The 19,763-nt window shown below is 46.0% G+C and overlaps 1 protein-coding gene across 2 annotated transcripts in view; it reads left to right on the top strand.

The window, feature by feature from the left end:
• Window positions 1-1,194: 1,194 nt before the first annotated feature.
• Window positions 1,195-19,763, top strand: part of DOCK10 (dedicator of cytokinesis 10) — a 362,682-nt gene continuing 344,113 nt past the window's right edge. Inside the window, exon 1 of one of the 2 annotated variants that reach the window (XM_044290306.1) lies at window positions 1,195-1,509. In XM_044290306.1, the coding sequence (XP_044146241.1) occupies window positions 1,408-1,509 (102 nt within the window). In that variant the 5' untranslated portion in view covers window positions 1,195-1,407. Of the gene's footprint in view, window positions 1,510-13,400; window positions 13,594-19,763 lie in introns of those variants that run through there. The other variant, XM_044290309.1, reaches the window with a different exon arrangement.

Here is a 19,763-nt window from a genome sequence, read left to right as displayed (position 1 = left end):
CTGTCACTGTGTATACAACCCGGAGCCATATCTACATGTATGTTACATGTACAGCTACACATGCTGAGCTGTCACTGTGTATACAACCTGGAGCCATATCTACATGTATGTTACATGTACAGCTACACATGCTGAGCTGTCACTGTGTACAACCTGGAGCCATATCTACATGTATGTTACATGTACAGCTACACATGCTGAGCTGTCACTGTGTACAACCTGGAGCCACATCTACATGTATGTTACATGTACAGCTACACATGCTGAGCTGTCACTGTGTACAACCTGGAGCCATATCTACATGTATGTTACATGTACAGCTTACACATGCTGAGCTGTCACTGTGTACAACCTGGAGCCACATCTACATGTATGTTACATGTACAGCTACACATGCTGAGCTGTCACTGTGTATACAACCTGGAGCCATATCTACATGTATGTTACATGTACAGCTACACATGCTGAGCTGTCACTGTGTACAACCTGAAGCCACATCTACATGTATGTTACATGTACAGCTTACACATGCTGAGCTGTCACTGTGTACAACCTGGAGCCATATCTACATGTATGTTACATGTACAGCTACACATGCTGAGCTGTCACTGTGTACAACCTGGAGCCATATCTACATGTATGTTACATGTACAGCTACACATGCTGAGCTCTCACTGTGTATACAACCTGGAGCCATATCTACATGTATGTTACATGTACAGCTACACATGCTGAGCTGTCACTGTGTACAACCTGGAGCCACATCTACATGTATGTTACATGTACAGCTTACACATGCTGAGCTGTCACTGTGTACAACCTGGAGCCATATCTACATGTATGTTACATGTACAGCTTACACATGCTGAGCTGTCACTGTGTACAACCTGGAGCCATATCTACATGTATGTTACATGTACAGCTACACATGCTGAGCTGTCACTGTGTACAACCTGGAGCCATATCTACATGTATGTTACATGTACAGCTACACATGCTGAGCTGTCACTGTGTATACAACCTGGAGCCATATCTACATGTATGTTACATGTACAGCTACACATGCTGAGCTGTCACTGTGTATACAACCTGGAGCCATATCTACATGTATGTTACATGTACAGCTACACATGCTGAGCTCATTTCACCCGCCGGGAGAGTCGTGCGGTTTCCTCGGGGGTCCCTGGGATTACGCTGCAGGTCAGACCTCTGCTCTCAGCTGGAAGACGCTTCTTAACTTTACATCACATGAAGAGGAAGAAGTGAGTTCCGCTTCCTTGAGTGACAGCAGCAGAGCCGCGCGGTGCCACCATCAGCCGGAGTGACCTGTGCCCAGCACCGTGCCCGCAGCCCCGCCTCCTCTCCTGCCGGTCCTCCGCTTAGTCCTAGCGCCGCCGGACTCCAGTGATGGAAACCTCTCGGAGATTCACCAAAAGCCTCCTGAAGCCGGGGACGGCGGCAGAGATCAGGCAGAGCGCCTCCAAGGCAGTGAGCCGGGGACCGCGCAAGGTGAGTGCTGCGCATGTGCGTGTTCTGCCATTTATCACAGTGCCTTCAGTAGGACGTCTGCAGCCGGGTACAGTGCAGCACATTGCACCCTCACCTGCTCTCTGCAGTCTGGTACAGTGCAGCACATTGCACCCTCACCTGCTCTCTGCAGCCTGGTACAGTGCAGCACATTGCACCCTCACCTGCTCTCTGCAGCCGGATACAGTGCAGCACATTGCACCCTCACCTGCTCTCTGCAGCCTGGTACAGTGCAGCACATTGCACCCTCACCTGCTCTCTGCAGCCGGGTACAGTGCAGCACATTGCACCCTCACCTGCTCTCTGCAGCCGGGTACAGTGCAGCACATTGCACCCACACCTGCTCTCTGCAGACAAAAATGTGTGCGGAGACTGATACGTGGAGCAGATCTTAAGTGCAGTGCCCCAATTTTTGTCAGGGATTTTCACAGCGGATTTCAGCCCATGCAATACATAGGAATGACATCCGCTGCGAACCCATCACTGAATCCCCATGCAAATCTTCATGGAAGGGGGCGTTCACAGGACCATATCCATTTTGCGGATCCTGTGGACGTGCATCCCGCAATTTTGCCGATCAGCTCTTCCTGCTTATCCGCAAAATGCGAGAAATGCCCATTCTTGTCTGCAAAACGGACAAGAATAGGACATGTTTGATTTGTTTCCAGGGCTACCAAACGAGCATACGGACCGCTGGGTGTCGGCCGTTGCTAACTCCTCATCTGATGCCAAGAATGGCTGCGCATCAGTAAGGTCTGGGAATGGATGGGAAAATTATTCCTCTGACTCGAGTGGAGGGGCCATGGTGGTGGTGGTGTATTTGGGGCTGCACACAGCAGAGAGTGAGGGGGTGCAGAGACAGAGGATGAGGACGGTGCAGAAGAGGAAGGCTGAGTGAGCCACTCAACCAACTCTGGTGCGTCCTTTGACGTAATCGCACGCACCTTCTCCAACCTCCCACTTAGGCTACATGCACACGGCCCGCAAATTGCGGTTCCGCAAAAAAAACGGATGACATTCTGTATGGCATCCGTTTTTTTTTGTGGATCCGTTTTTTTTGCGGATCCATTGTAATAATGCCTATCCTTGTCCGCAAACTAGAAAAAAATAGGACATGCACTATTTTTTTAGCGGAGCAACGGAACGGACATACTGATGCGGAAAGCACACTGTGTGCTGTCCTTGTTTTTTGCGGACCCATTGAAATGAATGGGTCCGCATCCTATCCGCAAAAAAAACGGATCGGACACTGAAACAAAATACGGTCGTGTGCATGTAGCCTTAGGCTACTTTCACACTTGCGTTCGGAGCGGATCCGTCTGGTATCTGCCCAGACGGATCCGCTCCTATAATGCAGACGATGGGATCCGTTCAGAACGGATCCGTCTGCATTATAGTTTAGAAAAAATTGAGAAAGTGTGAAAGTTGCTCAGACGGATCCGTCCAGACTTTACATTGAAAGTCAATGGGGGACGGATCCGTTTGAAAATTGAGCCATATTGTGTCAACTTCAAACGGATCCGTCCCCATTGACTTACATTGTAAGTCTGGACAGATCCGTTTGCCTCCGCACGGCCAGGCGGACACCCGAACGCTGCAAGCTGCATTCGGGTGTCCGCCTGCTGAGCGGAGCGGAGGACAGACGGTGCCAGACTGATGCATTCTCAGCGGATCCGCATCCACTCAGAATGCATTAGGGCAGTACGGATGCGTTCGGGGCCGCTTGTGAGAGCCTTTAAACGGAACTCACAAGCGGAGCCCCGAACGCTAGTGTGAAAGTAGCCTTAGGCTCCGGCCTGGTGCACCTGCTCGACCCCAACCTCCCCTGTGGAACCGCCTGCTTCTTCCTCTGCCGTTATTTTCAAAAAGACCCTGTGCCTAAGTACCTAGAGAAGAGCAGTATTTGTAGAGGCAGGTATATCGCACCCCTCAATCTGTATTTTGTGGAAGCAGATATATCAATCCCCTTAATCAGTATTTGTAGAGGCAGGTATATCACACCCCTCAATCAATATTTGGTGGAAGCAGGTATATCGCACCCTTCAATCAATATTTGGTGGAAGCAGGTATATGGCACCCCTCAATATGTATTTAGTGGAAGCAGATATATCAATCCCCTCAATCAATATTTGGTGTAAACAGGTATATCGCACCCCTCAATATGTATTTAGTGGAAGCAGGTATATTGCACCCCCTCAATCTGTATTTTGTGGAAGCAGGTATATTGCACCCCCTCAATCATTTTTTTTGGGGGGGGGGCATTAGGTATATCAGACTAGTTGCAATTAGTTATTTCAATAGCGTTTGTCCCTCTGTATAGCTGCGGTATCGCAGCAGAACCGCACACAACTGCCGCACAATACAAATGCACTATAATATACTTTTTATGTTAGAAGGTATATTATAGGTATATCACACCCCTCAGTATATCACACCTATCGATAGCACACCTATACCAGTCCTTAAAAGGACTTTTGTGGCCCTATTAGCTAGCGTTTGGTGTCCCTAACAGTCTGTCCCTGCTCGACACAGCAACCTCTCCCTACACTGGCAAAAGACTGAATGTAAACTGGCTGCCAGATCAGGGTCTGTTATAAGGTAGGGGGTATGTCCATGTGCTGAAATGTCTCAATTGGGTGTCCCGTCCCACCTGATGGATGTGTCATGGGTCAAAGTTCAGCGCAATGCGAAAGAATTTGGCGCATGCGAACATTGCCATATGTTTGGCGAATCGCGAACGCGTAAAGTTCACCGCAAAACAATCTCTGATTTGGCTTTGAAGGTGTTTTCCTTGATGTTGATGGGTCATCAGTATCTGATCGGTGGGGGTCTGACACGCGGGACCCCCACCGATCATCTGTTTGAGAAGGCACTCAGCTTTCTCTGTGCCTACCAAGCACAGCTCTCTGCATTGTATAGCGGATGTGCTTGGTATCGGGCTCTGCCCCATTGAAGTGAAGCACGGAGAAGGCCGTGGTGCCCACAGGAGCGCCGGTGCCTTCTCATACAGCTGATTGGTGGGGGTCCTGGGTGTCAGACCCCCCACCGATCAGATACTTATGACCTATCCTGGTCATCAGTATCAAAATCTCGGAATACCCCTTTAAAAAGATGGATAACTTGCAGAAAAGACGCAGTTACATCATGTGATTTGCCATGTGGTTTATGATATCTAGTCGTGTGCCACCTGCAACCCAAAACACAATGCATTGGATTTTTGGTGAATGTCGCAGTATATTGTGTGTCGTATCACGACCCCATGGACAATCATTAGAGCCAGTGTCACAGTCTTCATGTCCCACAACACATGTTGTCGTGTAGCCCCAGCCTTAGAGGGGTTGTCAGGGAATACATCATTTCTAACAGCTGCTGGCAGCCTGCCTCCTCTACTGAAAGGATCACACTTAGGGGGGGGGGGGGGGGGGTTCGCATTGGCGTTATCAAATTTCATTATAGGTTCTGTTATAACATAGGTTATAACGGAATATAATGGAATTTTAGGACGGAATTCAAAACGGGGGCCTTGAGAGAATTTATGAATACGTGAGGATTGTAACGGTGATGTTCCCTTTATACTTCACGTCACGCGGCAGCGATGGTCCGCTGCAATCAGAACCTGAGGTCACACGGATGTCATGTCTATACATGTGGCTTTTAAACTAAAGGACCAGGGGCCATCAGGGGCCAGAATGGCACTGACTCAAAAAGATAAGACTTATTGAAAATTAAAATATATATTTGGAAAACCCCTTTAATTATGGTTTGAAGGTCTTGGCGATACTCTGGTTAGGTAGATAACCGAATGACTTGTTACAACTTTATTATCATCGTGCATCGTAAAAGTACAAAGCCAGTACAAATGCTGATCATAATCTAATAAATCTAGGATAAAAAAAGGACCCTGCATCCAGACATGTCAGCAAGTCACATTGTAGAATCCAGTAGGTAAGTGCCTGTACGTTTGATTTAGGCTCTATTCACACATCCGCAATTTTCCTTACGGTCTGTTTTTTTGCGGATCCGTGTTTCCGTAAAAACCTTACGTTTTTTACAAAAGTGCATCCACATCCGTTCAGTGTTTCCGCAGAAATAAAAAAGGAAGGAGGAATACATGCTGCTAAGGGTAATGTGGATGATATGCGGATGATAAGCGGATGACATTTGGTGTCTTTCCGCATGTCATCCGCTTTTTTACGGACCCATTGAATACAATGGGGCCGCGGACCGCAATTTGCGGCCAAAAGTAGGACATGCTTCATTTTTTTTGCGGAACCGCATCACGGAATGTGCTGATGCGGACAGCAATTACTCCCCCATTGAAATGAATGGATCCGCACCTGTTCCGCAAAATTGCGGAACAGATGCGGAAGGAAAATTGCGGACGTGTGAATGGAGCCTAAACCTGACATTACGGATGATTGACACCACGCTGCCTTTGTCTTGCCACTGTTGGCCTCTCAATAAGGGCACCCTGTGCCAGGGGCCATCACACATCTCCTCAAGTTCACCTTGATGATAGATCTGGCTGTGTTTGCTAAGCTTAACCTGGCAATTAGAAAGTTTATGAGGGGATTCCACTCAGTTTGATTAAGTGAGACAACCAGGTAATGTCTACAGGCTTTGACATGGAGGCAAATGACCCATTACTAACTTAGCTTATCCTAAAATAAATACTAAAATTAATGACATGACAACTTTGTGATGGAATAAAAATGGCCGCAATGCTTTATTAAGGGTAAATAAATTAATAAATAATTAAAACTTCAAAATTCATAAATAAATAACCATTAAAAATTCCAATAATTACCGAAATCCACTCAGCAATAGCTGAGTGATACAGCCCCTCTAATAAAGCAAAGCGACATAAGCAAAAGAAATAGGGAGGGAGGGCGGGGCGACGATCCGGTCTTGCTAAAACTGTCCCAGAAGCGCCGCCGAAACCCTCATTTTAAGGACTAAACTTTCCCGCCGCTGGCATCCACACCAATCAGCTGTCCAGAAATCTCCCCCAGCAACCAGCTGCACCAATCAGAGAGGATCCCTGCATGTCATCCAGGGTTCAGGTAAGACCAGATAAAACCAGCTGATTTTGACAGGACTTAAACCTTTCCTAAAACCTGAAATAAAAAAGCGGGAAAACAAGAAAAAGGAGGGGGGGGGGGGGGAGAAAACATGCAAAACCATACAAAAAAACACATATTAATGGTGTCATTGCCCTCATGTGTTCCCCAAGCGAAACGCTCTGGCGGGCCTGAACAGGTTGGATTTAGCCTATGTTCTCCTGCTCCTCCAATATGTGTGGTGGCAAATAAAGACGACCCCTATCCAAATTCTCTACCCAGAAGGGAGCGCCGCAGTGCTCTGCCAGACCTTGCCTTTATACATGGACGGCCATCTTTTTAAATGCCGCCATATAATTCTGCGGCAAGACACACCGCTCACCAGTGGTCAGAGCAGTTCAGTCAGTCCCGAATGTTCACATTTCTGGAATAATTTTTTATGTTAAAGCCAATTGATATATTTTTCTGCAGATATGTATAACGTGTCTATGGCCAGCTTCACTTCTGTGTCCGACAGGTGCAGTTCTCCGACAGGTGACTATCCGGATTCTCTCTGTCCATTAGATGCTGCTCTCTTTCTTTCTGACATTTTTGATGGGATCTGCAGTGGAGGTTCCATGTGAACCTTGGATGCAGATGTGAAGAACCATAAGTGATATGAGCAGCTGCACGCCGTAGGGATATGGCCACACGTGTACTGTTGTGAAATAAACATACGTTTGAGGTCATGAAATCTACACTACTCCGGAAGATGCTCGTTCATAGTTGCAGATGGTAATACTGAGAGCGCAAGAGGGAAATGGAGTTTGCTTATCAGGTGGTGCCAGACGGGAGGAACGTCCATCCTGGTTACTCTAAAGTTATAGCAGAATAAAAAAATATGTAAAATATTAAGGAACTAAGGGCTCATGCACACGACCTGTATGTATGTATGTATTTTGCGGTCCGCAAAAAATGGATCCGCAAAAAATACGGATGACATCTGCGTGCATTCCGGATTTTTGCGGAACGGAACAGCTGGCCCCTAATAGAACAGTCCTATCCTTATCCATAATGCGAACAATAATAGGACATGTTCTGTTTTTTTTTGTGGAACAGAAATACGAACATACGGAAACGGAATGCACACGGAGTAACTTCAGATTTTTTTTCCGGACCCATTGAAATGAATGCATACGCAAAAAAACGGACACAGAAAGAAAATACGTTTGTGTGGATGAGCTTATAGGTGATTCAATGGACTGAAAACGTGATGAAGATCATACAGAACTCGTGCCCACGGGGGATGTTCAAATTACTTTTGCCAAGGCAAAATAAACATGGGACCAACCATAGAGTTTTGGAGAAGCCAACCGACAAAGTTACATGATCTCTGACATCTCCTAGTGAGGACACATGCATGTTCTCCCAAGCTGGCAATGCATTTGGAAGGGGGGGCAGGAGGAATAGCTGTATGTGTATGACCCGCCTTAAGGGGTGTCTCACTTCAGCATACTGAATTTATCATGTAGAGAAAGTTAATACAGGCACTTACTAATGTATTTTTATTGTCCATATTGTCTCCTTTTCTGGCTTGATTCATTTTTCCATCACATTATACACTGCTCATTTCCAGGGGTTACGACCACCGCTGCAGCGCAGATGCGAGGTGGCCAGGACAGGATCTGCTACACATGCGTACCTATGTGCGCTTCCACGGTCCTGGCCACCAGAGAGGACGGCTATTTTTCCTATAGTGTGCAAGCACGACCACCGCTGCTTGATTGCAGGGTGGTCGTAACCATGGAAATGAATTGTGTATAATGTGATGGAAAAATGAATCCAGCCAGCAAAGGAGACAATATGGATAATCACAATATATTAGTAAGTGCCTTGTATTAAAGGGGTTTTCCCATCTCAGGCAATGTGGGTATATCACTATACCCCCCATTGTCTGATAGGTGTGGGTCCCACCTCTGGGACAGAGCCCTGAAAGTTGTGGAGGGTGCACTGCATATGCGCAGCCGCCCTTCACTCATTTCTGTGGGGTCGCCGAAAATAGCCGAGCGGCCCAGTAGAAATGAATGGGTGTGGCTGCGCAAGCCCTGTGCGCTCCCATTCACTACTATAGGGAGAGTGCTTGGTGGCAGCCAGACCCCGGGAAACCCAGGGTCCTCCAGCCACCAAGTTCCCCGCTCTGTTCTCGGTGTTGGTGAGGGTCCCTCTGGGACCCACACCTATCAGACAACGGAGGGATATCCTAGTGATATGCCCCCATTGTCTCAGATGGCAATACCCCTTTAACTTTCTCTACATGATAAATGACATTTGCTGAAGTCAAGTGAGACAATCCCTTTAAGTCTGCTGTGTGTTTTCCCTTTTCTGAAAGAAAACAAACCATAAACGCAGGTATGTTGTTGCAAAAACTGAATGCGTTTTTTGGTGCGGTTTTTCTGCCGCATCAAACTTGCAGCACAGCCACGACGACATGTGGCAGCACCCTAAGTATTTAGATAATTTAGCCTCATGCAGACGTCCGTGGAACACGGTCCATGAGATACCGGACTGGCATTGCAGGAACGCACGGCGTCATTGGTTGCTATGACGCCGTGCGCTCCAGCAATGTCAGTCCGGTATATCACGGACCGTGTTCCATGGACATCTGCATGAGGCTTTAGAGTGTAATATAGTCTTAACGGTGCTGCCACACATTCAGGTTTTTGGATGCAGTTTTTGAAGCCAAAACCCAGAATGGATTAAAAAAAAAGAGAAGTAGTTTCTGTCATTAAGGCCTCATGCACACGACAGTATTTTTTCACGGTCCGCAAAAACGGGGTCCGTAGGTCCGTGATCGTTTTTTCGTCCGTGGGATCTTCCTTGATTTTTGGAGGATCCACGGACATGAAAAAAAAGTCGTTTTGGTGTCTGCCTGGCTGTGCGGAGCCAAACGGATCCGCCCTGAATTACAATGTAAGTCAATAGGGACGGATCCGTTTGACGTTGACACAATATGGTGCCATTTCAAACGGATCCGTCCCCATTGACTTTCAATGTAAAGTCTGGAGTTCTTTTATACCATCGGATTGGAGTTTTCTCCAATCCGATGGTATATTTTAACTTGAAGCGTCCCCATCACCATGGGAACGCCTCTATGTTAGAATATACTGTCGGATATGAGCTACATCGTGAAACTCAGATCCGACAATATATTCTAACACAGAGGCGTTCCCATGGTGATGGGGACGCTTCAGGTTAGAATATACTAAAAAACTGTGTACTTGACTGCCCTCTGCTGCCTGGCTATGAAAAAGCTTTTATGCAGACGGATCTTCGGATCTGTCTGTATGAAAGTAGCCTACGGCCACGGATCACGGACACGGATGCCAATCTTGTGAGCATCCGTGTTCTCTCACGGCCCCCCCCCCTCCCTCCCTCTATTGTAATAATAGCATTGGTGGCAGTGTGCGCCCCCCCTCCCTCCCTCTATTGTAATAATAGCATTGGTGGCAGTGTGAGGCCTCCCCTCTCCCCCCCCCCCCCGATCATTGGTGGCAGCGGAGTAGAAGCATCATACTTACCTGGCTGCTGGCTGCTGCGATCTCTGTGTCTGGCCGGGAGCTCCTCCTACTGGTAAGTGACAGGTCTGTGCGGCGTATTGCTGTCACTTACCAGTAGGAGGAGCTCCCGGCCGGACGCAGACATCGCAGCAGCCAGCAGGTAAGTATGAATCTTCTACTATTGCTAAGGCTAAGTAACCATGGCAACCAGGACTGCAGTAGCGTCGAACCGAACTGGGACTCCGATCGGAACTCCGCTGCCACCAATGATCTGGGGGGGGGGGAGAGGGGAGGCCGCACACTGCCACCAATGTATTAAAAGAATAGAAGGAGGAAGGGGGGGGGGGGGCGCACACTGCCACCAATGTATCAAAAGAATAGAAGGAGGAAGGGGGGGGGGGCGCACACTGCCACCAATGTATTAAAACAATAGAGGGGGGAAGGGGGGGGGGCGCACATTGCCACCAATGAAATTTAAAATGGGGAGGGAGGGGGGTCTGCCCCCTGCTGCCTGGCAGCCCCGGATCTCTTACAGGGGGCTATGATAGCACAATTAACCCCTTCAGGTGCAGCACCTGAGGGGTTAATTGTACGGATCACAGCCCCCGGTAAGAGATCGGGTGCTGCCAGGCAGCAGGGGGCAGTCATGTACACAGTTCGTTGTATATTCTAACTAGAAGCGTCCCCATCACCATGGGAACGCCTCTGTGTTATATATACTGTCGGATCTGAGTTTACACGAAGTGAAAACTCAGCTATGAAAAAGCTTTTATGCAGACGGATCTTCGGATCCGTCTGTATGAAAGTAGCCTACAGCCACGGATCACGGACACGGATGCCAATCTTGTGAGCATCCGTGTTCTCTCACGGACCCATTGACTTGAATGGGTCCGTGAACCGTTGTCCGTCAAAAAAATAGGACAGGTCATATTTTTTTGACGGACAGGATACACGGATCACGGTCTCGGCTGCAAAACGGTGCATTTTCCAATTTGGTTCACCACAACATCGTGTTCCTCAATTATTCCTACCATAAATCGGTGTGCCACCGTTACAGGCACTGGCATCACGAATTTAAAGGGATCTTTCCACCGGCACATACAAAACACCTGCAACATCCAGAGCACCTCATCCATCATCAGGCCTGGTCCCTATATACAGAGAGTGCCCCAGAGGTCCCCTGTGCCAGCCTCTCCATAACTGCTGTACGTCTGCCCAGGGTATACAAAAGACTGTGAGTACTACAACCACCCTCGGTTAGTAACTACCCCTGTGACCTCACTATTCTCCTCACCCTCCAGATCGGCGTACTGCAGGAACTGCCTGCCGGATCCGCCGATCTGGATGTGACTGAAAGCATTTGTGAGACGCATCCGGATCCGTCTCTCTGCTTGTCATGATCCGTCTTGTATCCGGATCCGTCTTGTATCTTTTTTCAAATTTTTACCGGTCTGCACATGCACAGACCCGAAGGACGGATCCGGCGTTCCGGTATTTTGAATGCCGGATCCGGCACTAATACATTCCTATGGGGGAAAAATGCCGGATCCAGCGTTCAGGCATGTCTTCAGATTTTTTCGCCGGAGATAAAACCGTAGCATGCTGCGGTTTTCTCTTTTGCCTGATCAGTCAAAATGACTGAACTGAAGACATCCTGACGCATCCTGAACGGATTACTCTCCATTCAGAATGCATGGGGATATGCCTGATCAGTTCTTTTCCGGTATAGAGCCCCTGTGACGGAACTCTATGCCGGAAAAGAAAAACACTAGTGTGAAAGTACCTAAAGGGGTTATCCCATGAATGATGTAAAAAATGAAAATCGGACATCATATAGGACATGACAGTACCTTTAGCAAAGCTGGAACCAACCTCTAACTGCACATGGATCCAGAGATCTCCCCATTCACTGCTCCAATTGCTCTGCTAAGTTATCGTCAGCCTGGCAGCTCAGGGGATGTGTCCTTTTTGCTGCAGCTCTCTTCCTGTAATTGCCACAGGACGTATGGCTGCTGACAGTTGAAGATTTAAACTGAGCATGTTCGACCAGCTCAGTGAGGCGGACAAAAAATAAGCATAGGAACCAACAGCAGGTGGCGCTGTATAAATACATTTTATTGAATAGCTCACTGGCTATACTAAGTTTTTAATTACATTCAATTGCAAAAGTATTCTGATCCAGGGGCTGGTTTGAGAAATTTTGAATATACAGTATTTTGCGATACAACCCCTTTAATACCTTCTCCCCTGTTATAATCCACACCTGATTTTGGCTTCAAAAACGGCAATTAAAAACTTGAACGTGTGGCAGCCCCCTAAGGGTTTTTCTAGGACCCTCACAAATTGTGGGTAAGGTCAGGAATGTTTAAAAATTTTTTTTTTTTAATTACCTTACTAAATTCCTCACTATTTCAACACATCCATTCTGGTGATCCTGGCGGTCTGTGTTTCCATTTCTGCATCGGTGATGCCAGGTGACCTCTAAGGCCAGTGATTGGCTGCAGCAGTTATGTGGAGTAGTAAGACATGTCATCCAAGCCTTGACAGAAGCATAGACCGTGGGAACAGCGGAGGATTGAGCAGGTGAGTAAGTTTCCTTTTGTATTTTGTAACATTCCACACAATTTTTAGGGGGTCCCGGAAAACCCCTTTAGGCTACATTCACACAACCTTAGTGTTTTGCGGATCCGCGGTCATAGAAAATGCCTAACCTTGTCCGCAATTTCTGACAAGAATAGAACATGCTCTATATTTTTTGGGAGGGCAGTGCAAGGGAACTATGGATGCGGACAGCACGCGGTGTGCCGTCTGCACCTTTTGCAGCCCAGTTGAAGTGAGTGAGTCCGTACCTGTTCAGTAAAATTGCGGAATGGATGCAGAGTCATTCATACGGTTGTGTGAATGAGCCCTAATAAGATCTTTTAGCAGCAGCTTGTGGACACTCACTTGGTAACAATACAAAGACCAAACCAACAAAATACAAAATGTCCTAAATATACATCACAAAGAGTTCGAGTCTAAACTGAATAGATAACGGACTACAGGGTTCGGCGCACTGTCCAATATCGCCATGTCAGGCACTAAATGACATGGGTACAATAAAACTCAATACAATACATGTGAAGAGAAGTGTTTATTATTTTGCATCTGGATGTACATTGTCTCAGGCACATTTATTAATAGCTTGTCATTTAGCCTTGGTGACCTTCCCTAGAAGCGGTGTCATCGATGTCCTGGGGAATGGCCGCTTCCCATGGCTCTATAGCCGTCCCCTGTGTACGCTGCAGGAAGCAGATTTTCTGTTCGTTTATAAGGAAAGATATGTAGAAAATGTCTTTGCAGGGTCACGGAAACCAGAGATATTTATACACGCTCAGCCCGTGCTCACATATGTGTGAGGACATAGTACATGTATGATGTGCTCACTGGCTGCAACCGAAACAGGACGGCAACATAGGAAGGTGCGGAAGGTAAGTGTCCACCCACATTGTGTCGGAACAGAGGGGACACGTGGGACTGCCGTATCAGGGGCATTGTGGTTTGCACTGTATGATCGCAGTATGCACTATATGGTAGGATTGTAGTTTGTACTATATGGTGGTGTTATTATAGTTTACACTATATGGTGGTATAGGTTGCATTGTATGATGGGGTATTGTAGTTTTACACTATATGGTGGTGTTATTGTAGTTTGCACTATATGGTAGTATTATTGTAGTTTGCTCTATATGGTGCTTTTTTGTGGTTTTAGCTGTATGGTAGTATTATTGTAGTTTGCACTATATGGTGGTGTTGTAGTTTGCACTGCATGGTGGCAGTATTGTAGTTTTCACTATATGGTATGGCGCTGTAGTTTGCATTATATGGTGGTATAGATTGCATTGTATGATGGGGTATTGTAGTTTTACACTATACGGTGGTGTTATTGTAGTTTGCACTGAAAGGTGGGGTATTGTAGTTTGCACTATATGGTAGTATTATTGTAGTTTGCTCTATATAGTGATGTTTTCACACTCGCGTTTGGTGCGGATCTGTCGTGGATCTGCACAAATGGATCCGTTCAGATAATACAACCGTCTGCATTCATTCAGAACGGATCTGTTTGTATTATCTGTAACATAGCCAAGACTGATCCGTCTTGAACACCATTGAAAGCCAATGGGGGACGGATCCATTTTCTATTGTGCCGCATTGTGTCAGTGAAAACGGATCCGTCCCCATTGACTGGGCTGGGCTTGCCTCTGCAAGCAGCGTTTTGGTGTCTGCCTCGAGAGCGGAACGGAGGCAGACTGATGCATTCTGAGCGGATGGTTTTCTATTCAGAATGCATTAAGGCAAAACTGATTCGTTTTGGACCGCTTGTGAGAGCCCTGAACGGATTACACAAACTGAAAGCCAAAACTCCAGTGTGAAAGTGTATGGTGGAATTTTTGTCGTTTGCACTATTTGGTAGTATTATTGTAGTTTGCTCTATATGGTGATGTTTTTGTGGTTTTAGCTGTATGGTGGTTTTATTGTAGTTTGCACTATATGGTGGTATAGATTGCATTGTATGATGAGTTATTGTAGTTTTTCACTATATGGTGGTTTTATTGTAGTTTGCACTGTAATGTGGGGAATAGTAGTTTGTACAGTATGGTATTATTATTGTAGTTTGCACTATATGGTGATGTTTTTGTGTTTTGCACTATATGGTGGTATTTTGTAGTTTGCACTATGTGGTAGTATTGTATTTTTCACTATGTGGTGGTGTTTTTGTGGTTTGCACTGTATGGTGGTATTTTTCTGGTTTGCACTATGTGGTAGTATTGTATTTTTCACTATGTGGTAGTATTGTATTTTTCACTATGTGGTAGTATTGTATTTTTCACTATGTGGTAGTATTGTATTTTTCACTATGTGGTGGTGTTTTTGTAGTTTGCACTATGTGGTGGTGTTATTGTAGTTTGTACTCTATGGTGGTAGTATTGTAGTTTGCACTATATGGTATGGCCCTGTAGTTTGCACTATATGGTGGTATAGATTGCATTGTATGATGGGGTATTGTAGTTTTTCACTATATGGTGATTTTATTGTAGTTTGCACTGTAAGGTGGGGTATAGCAGTTTGCACTATATGGTGATGTTTTTGTGGTTTGCACTATATGGTGGTATTTTCGTAGTTTGCACTATTTGGTGGTGTTATTGTGGTTTGCACTATATGGTGGTATTTTCGTTGTTTGCACTATGTGGTGGTGTTATTGTGGTTTGCACTATATGGTGGTATTTTCGTAGTTTGCACTATTTGGTGGTGTTATTGTGGTTTGCACTATATGGTGGTATTTTCGTAGTTTGCACTATTTGGTGGTGTTATTGTGGTTTGCACTATATGGTGGTATTTTCGTTGTTTGCACTATGTGGTGGTGTTATTGTGGTTTGCACTGTATGGTGGTATTTTCGTAGTTTGCACTATGTGGTGGTGTTATTGTGGTTTGCACTGTATGGTGGTATTTTCGTAGTTTGCACTATTTGGTGGTGTTATTGTGGTTTGCACTGTATGGTGGTATTTTCGTTGTTTGCACTATGTGGTGGTGTTATTGTGGTTTGCACTATATGGTGGTATTTTTGTAGTTTGCACTATTTGGTGGTGTTATTGTGGTTTGCACTGTATGAGGGTGGACAAAAATGGAAAGAGCAGGAAAGTTAATAAAAGAAAAAAAACTATACTCCCCTGTTAAACCTTCTCTTCTGATCTCTGTTCACTTGCCCTACAGTGATGATGTCACATCCATCCGTATGACTCCTGCAACCAATCCCTGGCTTTAGCATGCGATACCTGTCACTGATTGGCTGCAGCTGTCACGTCCATGTACAGCAGCAGCTTATCTCCTGTGAGAACGAAGGATCAGCATGTTAAACTACAACATGCCCAATCCCTGTTTTCAGTCAGGACACCCTGTGGCCACATAGTTGGGTTCAGCGGACAGTCACTAATGTGTGTGGCCTCCTTTAGGCCTTATGCACAAGGCTGCTTCCGATGCCCACTGATACTACAGAGGTTCAGTATTCTGTGTGCCGCCTAGTTACATCCAGGATGCGACATGTGCGTCTCCTAATGCTTTATACCCTTATGTCCCGACTTATTAACTACATTTCTCTTTCTAAGGATGCAAGAATTTCTCTCTGTTTCGCTTGAGGCGGACATCTTTGTGACATCTGTCCTAAATTCTGGGGTCAGATTCTTTAGCATGTTCAGTTGGCGACACACTATTTCCTAAACAGGAGATGAGAAAGGAGGAGATGAAGAGAGACATGATTTGTGACATCCAGATGAGAGAAATCTGTGTGTGACAGTTCAGAGGAAGTGCTTGATTGTGAGGAACATGCCGATAGTGAACCTCCTCTTCTGCAGGCAGATGCCAGGCCAGCCGCGAGCACTGTTTGATGGTATACGATCATTTACTCTGCACTCGCTTAAAGGGGTTGTCCATGAGTTTTTTACTTATGACCTATCTCCTGGATAGGGCTGTAAAGGAATGACCGGCACTCGCACTTGATTTTCAGATGCAGAAATTTAATTCAAGTCACCTCTTATTTCATTAGTGACGCGTTTCAGCACTAACACGTGCTATCTCCTGGATAGGTCATCAGTATCTCAGCTTACCAAGCACAGCGCCATACATTGTATAGTGGTCATGATTGGTATCGCAGCTTAGCGCCACTCATTTACCGTAAATAGGGCTAGGCTGCGCCTAGGCCATCTAACTTATTAACGTAACACAGCATAGCCTAGGAAAAGCTGGAGAAGGTTGCGGCTCTACTGCGAGCGCCGCTGCCTTCTCAAACAGCTGATCGGCGGGGGGTCCCGGGTGTCAGACCCCCACCAATCAGATATTGATGACCTATAGGTCATTAGTAGTAAAGTCTCGGAAGACCCCTTTAAAGTGCTTTTCACATAACCTGATGCAAAGTAAAAGGGGGGACAGAATCATTACTATTCGCATGTATATTTACGTCCACACATATTGTAAGCAGCACAGCCACTGTTTACAGATGGAGAAATTACGATTTTAGATGCCGCATGAAAGATCTGATCACCCGAGAAGAAACATTTTGCTTGTTTGTTAGGCGATTGATGTCACCTTTACAAGGAGAATTCCCTGTAACAAGCGTTCATTCCTTGGCCTAGGAAAAAGGCCCTTAGGTTCAGCACTGAGGGCAGACAGGTGAAGATGGGGGAGATGCAGGGGAAATGAATGGAAAACATATTCAGTAGTAGTGTTATCGTAGGTGGGTCTTCAGTGCACGTAGATGCATACGTTCAGGAGGTGGTCACCCATACAGGATGTGAAGTGGGTGCTTCACAGTTTCGAAAACACTAATGCATTCAAGAGAATCTTTAAGACAAATTTTTTATATATATATATATATATATATATATATACACATACACACATGCCCAATCCCACGCAGTCCACTTAGTGCCCTCACACAGTAATGATTCCCTTTTACTATCCCCAGACTGTACGGTTGTGGCCAAAAGTTTTGAGAATGACACAGATATTAGTTTTCACAAAGTTTGCTGCTAAACTGCTTTTAGATCTTTGTTTCAGTTGTTTCTGTGATGTAGTGAAATATAATTACACGCACTTCATACGTTTCAAAGGCTTTTATCGACAATTACATGACATTTATGCAAAGAGTCAGTATTTGCAGTGTTGGCCCTTCTTTTTCAGGACCTCTGCAATTCGACTGGGCATGCTCTCAATCAACTTCTGGGCCAACTCCTGACTGATAGCAACCCATTCTTTCATAATCACTTCTTGGAGTTTGTCAGAATTAGTGGGTTTTTGTTTGTCCACCCGCCTCTTGAGGATTGACAACAAGTTCTCAATGGGATTAAGATCTGGGGAGTTTCCAGGCCATGGACCCAAAATGTCAACGTTTTGGTCCCGCAGCCACTTAGTTATCACTTTTGCCTTATGGCACGGTGCTCCATCGTGCTAGAAAATGAATTGTTCTTGACCAAACTGTTGTTGGACTGTTGGAAGAAGTTGCTGTTGGAGGGTGTTTTGGTACCATTCTTTATTCATGGCTGTGTTTTGGGCAAAATTGTGAGTGAGCCAATTCCCTTGGATGAGAAGCAACCCCACACATGAATGGTCTCAGGATGCTTTACTGTTGGCATGACACATGACTGATGGTAGCGCTCACCTTTTCTTCTCCGGACAAGCCTTTTTCCTGATGCCCCAAACAATCGGAAAGAGGCTTCATCGGAGAATATGACTTTGCCCCAGTCCTCAGCAGTCCGTTCACCATATTTTCTGCAGAAGATCAATCTGTCCCTGATGTTTTTTTTGGAGAGAAGTGGCTTCTTTGCTGCCCTTCTTGACACCAGGCAATCTTCCAAAAGTCTTCGCCTCACTGTGCGTGCAGATGCGCTCACACCTGTCTGCTGCCATTCCTAAGCAAGCTCTGCACTGGTGGCACTCCGATCTCGCAGCTGAATCCTCTTTAGGAGATGATCCTGGCGCTTGCTGGACTTTCTTGGACGCCCTGAAGCCTTCTTAACAAGCATTGAACCTCTTTCCTTGAAGTTCTTGATGATCCTATAAATTGTTGATTGAGGTGCAATCTTAGCAGCCACAATATCCTTGCCTGTGAAGCCATTTTTATGCAACGCAATGATGGCTGCACGCATTTCTTTGCAGGTCACCATGGTTAACAATGGAAGAACAATGATTTCAAACATCACCCTCCTTTTAACAGGTCACGTCTGCCATTTTAACCCAATCAGCCTGACATAATGATCTCCAGCCTTGTGCTCGTCAACATTCTCACCTGAGTTAACAAGACGATTACTGAAATGATCTCAGGAGGTCCTTTAATGACAGCAATGAAATGCAGTGGAAAGTTTTTAGGGGGGATTAAGTTAATTTTCATGGCAAAGAAGGACTATGCAATTCATCTGATCACTCTTCATAACATTCTGGAGTATATGCAGCAACTTTTCCAATTTCCAATATTTGTGTAATTCTAAAAACTTTTGGCCACGACTGTAGAATGACCCCTTAGTGCCTCCACACATTAGAATATCTGCTTAGTGCATTCACACAATAGTTATGCCCCCTTAGTGCCCCCACACAATAGTTTTGCCCCCTTAGTGCCCCCACACAGTAGTAATGTCCCCTTAGAGCCCCCACACAATAGATATTCCCCCTTAGCACCCCCACACAATAGTTTTGCCCCCTTAGTGCCCCCACATGGTAGTAATGCCCCCTTAGTGCCCCCACACAATAGTTATGCCCCCTTAGTGCCCCCACACAATAGTTTTGTCCCCTTAGTGCCCCCACACAATAGTTTTGTCCCCTTAGTGCCCCCACACGGTAGTTATGCCCCCTTAGTGCCGCCACACAGTAGTTATGCCCCCTTAGTGTCCCCACACAATAGTTATGCCCCCTTAGTGCCCCACACAATAGTTATGCCCCCCTTACAGTAGTGATGTCCATTTAGTGCTCCCTTACACTCTTCTGCTCATTCTCTGTATATTTACAGGGTTGCGGCTGGAGTGCTGTCTGCATCTTTTGCGGCCCCATTGAAGTGAACGGGTGAGCATCCGACCCACAAAAAATGGGGATCAAATGTGGACAAAGAATGCGTTC

The sequence above is a fragment of the Bufo gargarizans genome, chromosome 4, assembly GCF_014858855.1.
Source record: "Bufo gargarizans isolate SCDJY-AF-19 chromosome 4, ASM1485885v1, whole genome shotgun sequence".
Lineage (NCBI taxonomy): Eukaryota > Metazoa > Chordata > Amphibia > Anura > Bufonidae > Bufo > Bufo gargarizans.
The sequence above is the reverse complement of the archived record's forward strand: the minus strand, read 5'-3'. Positions and strand labels throughout refer to the sequence as shown.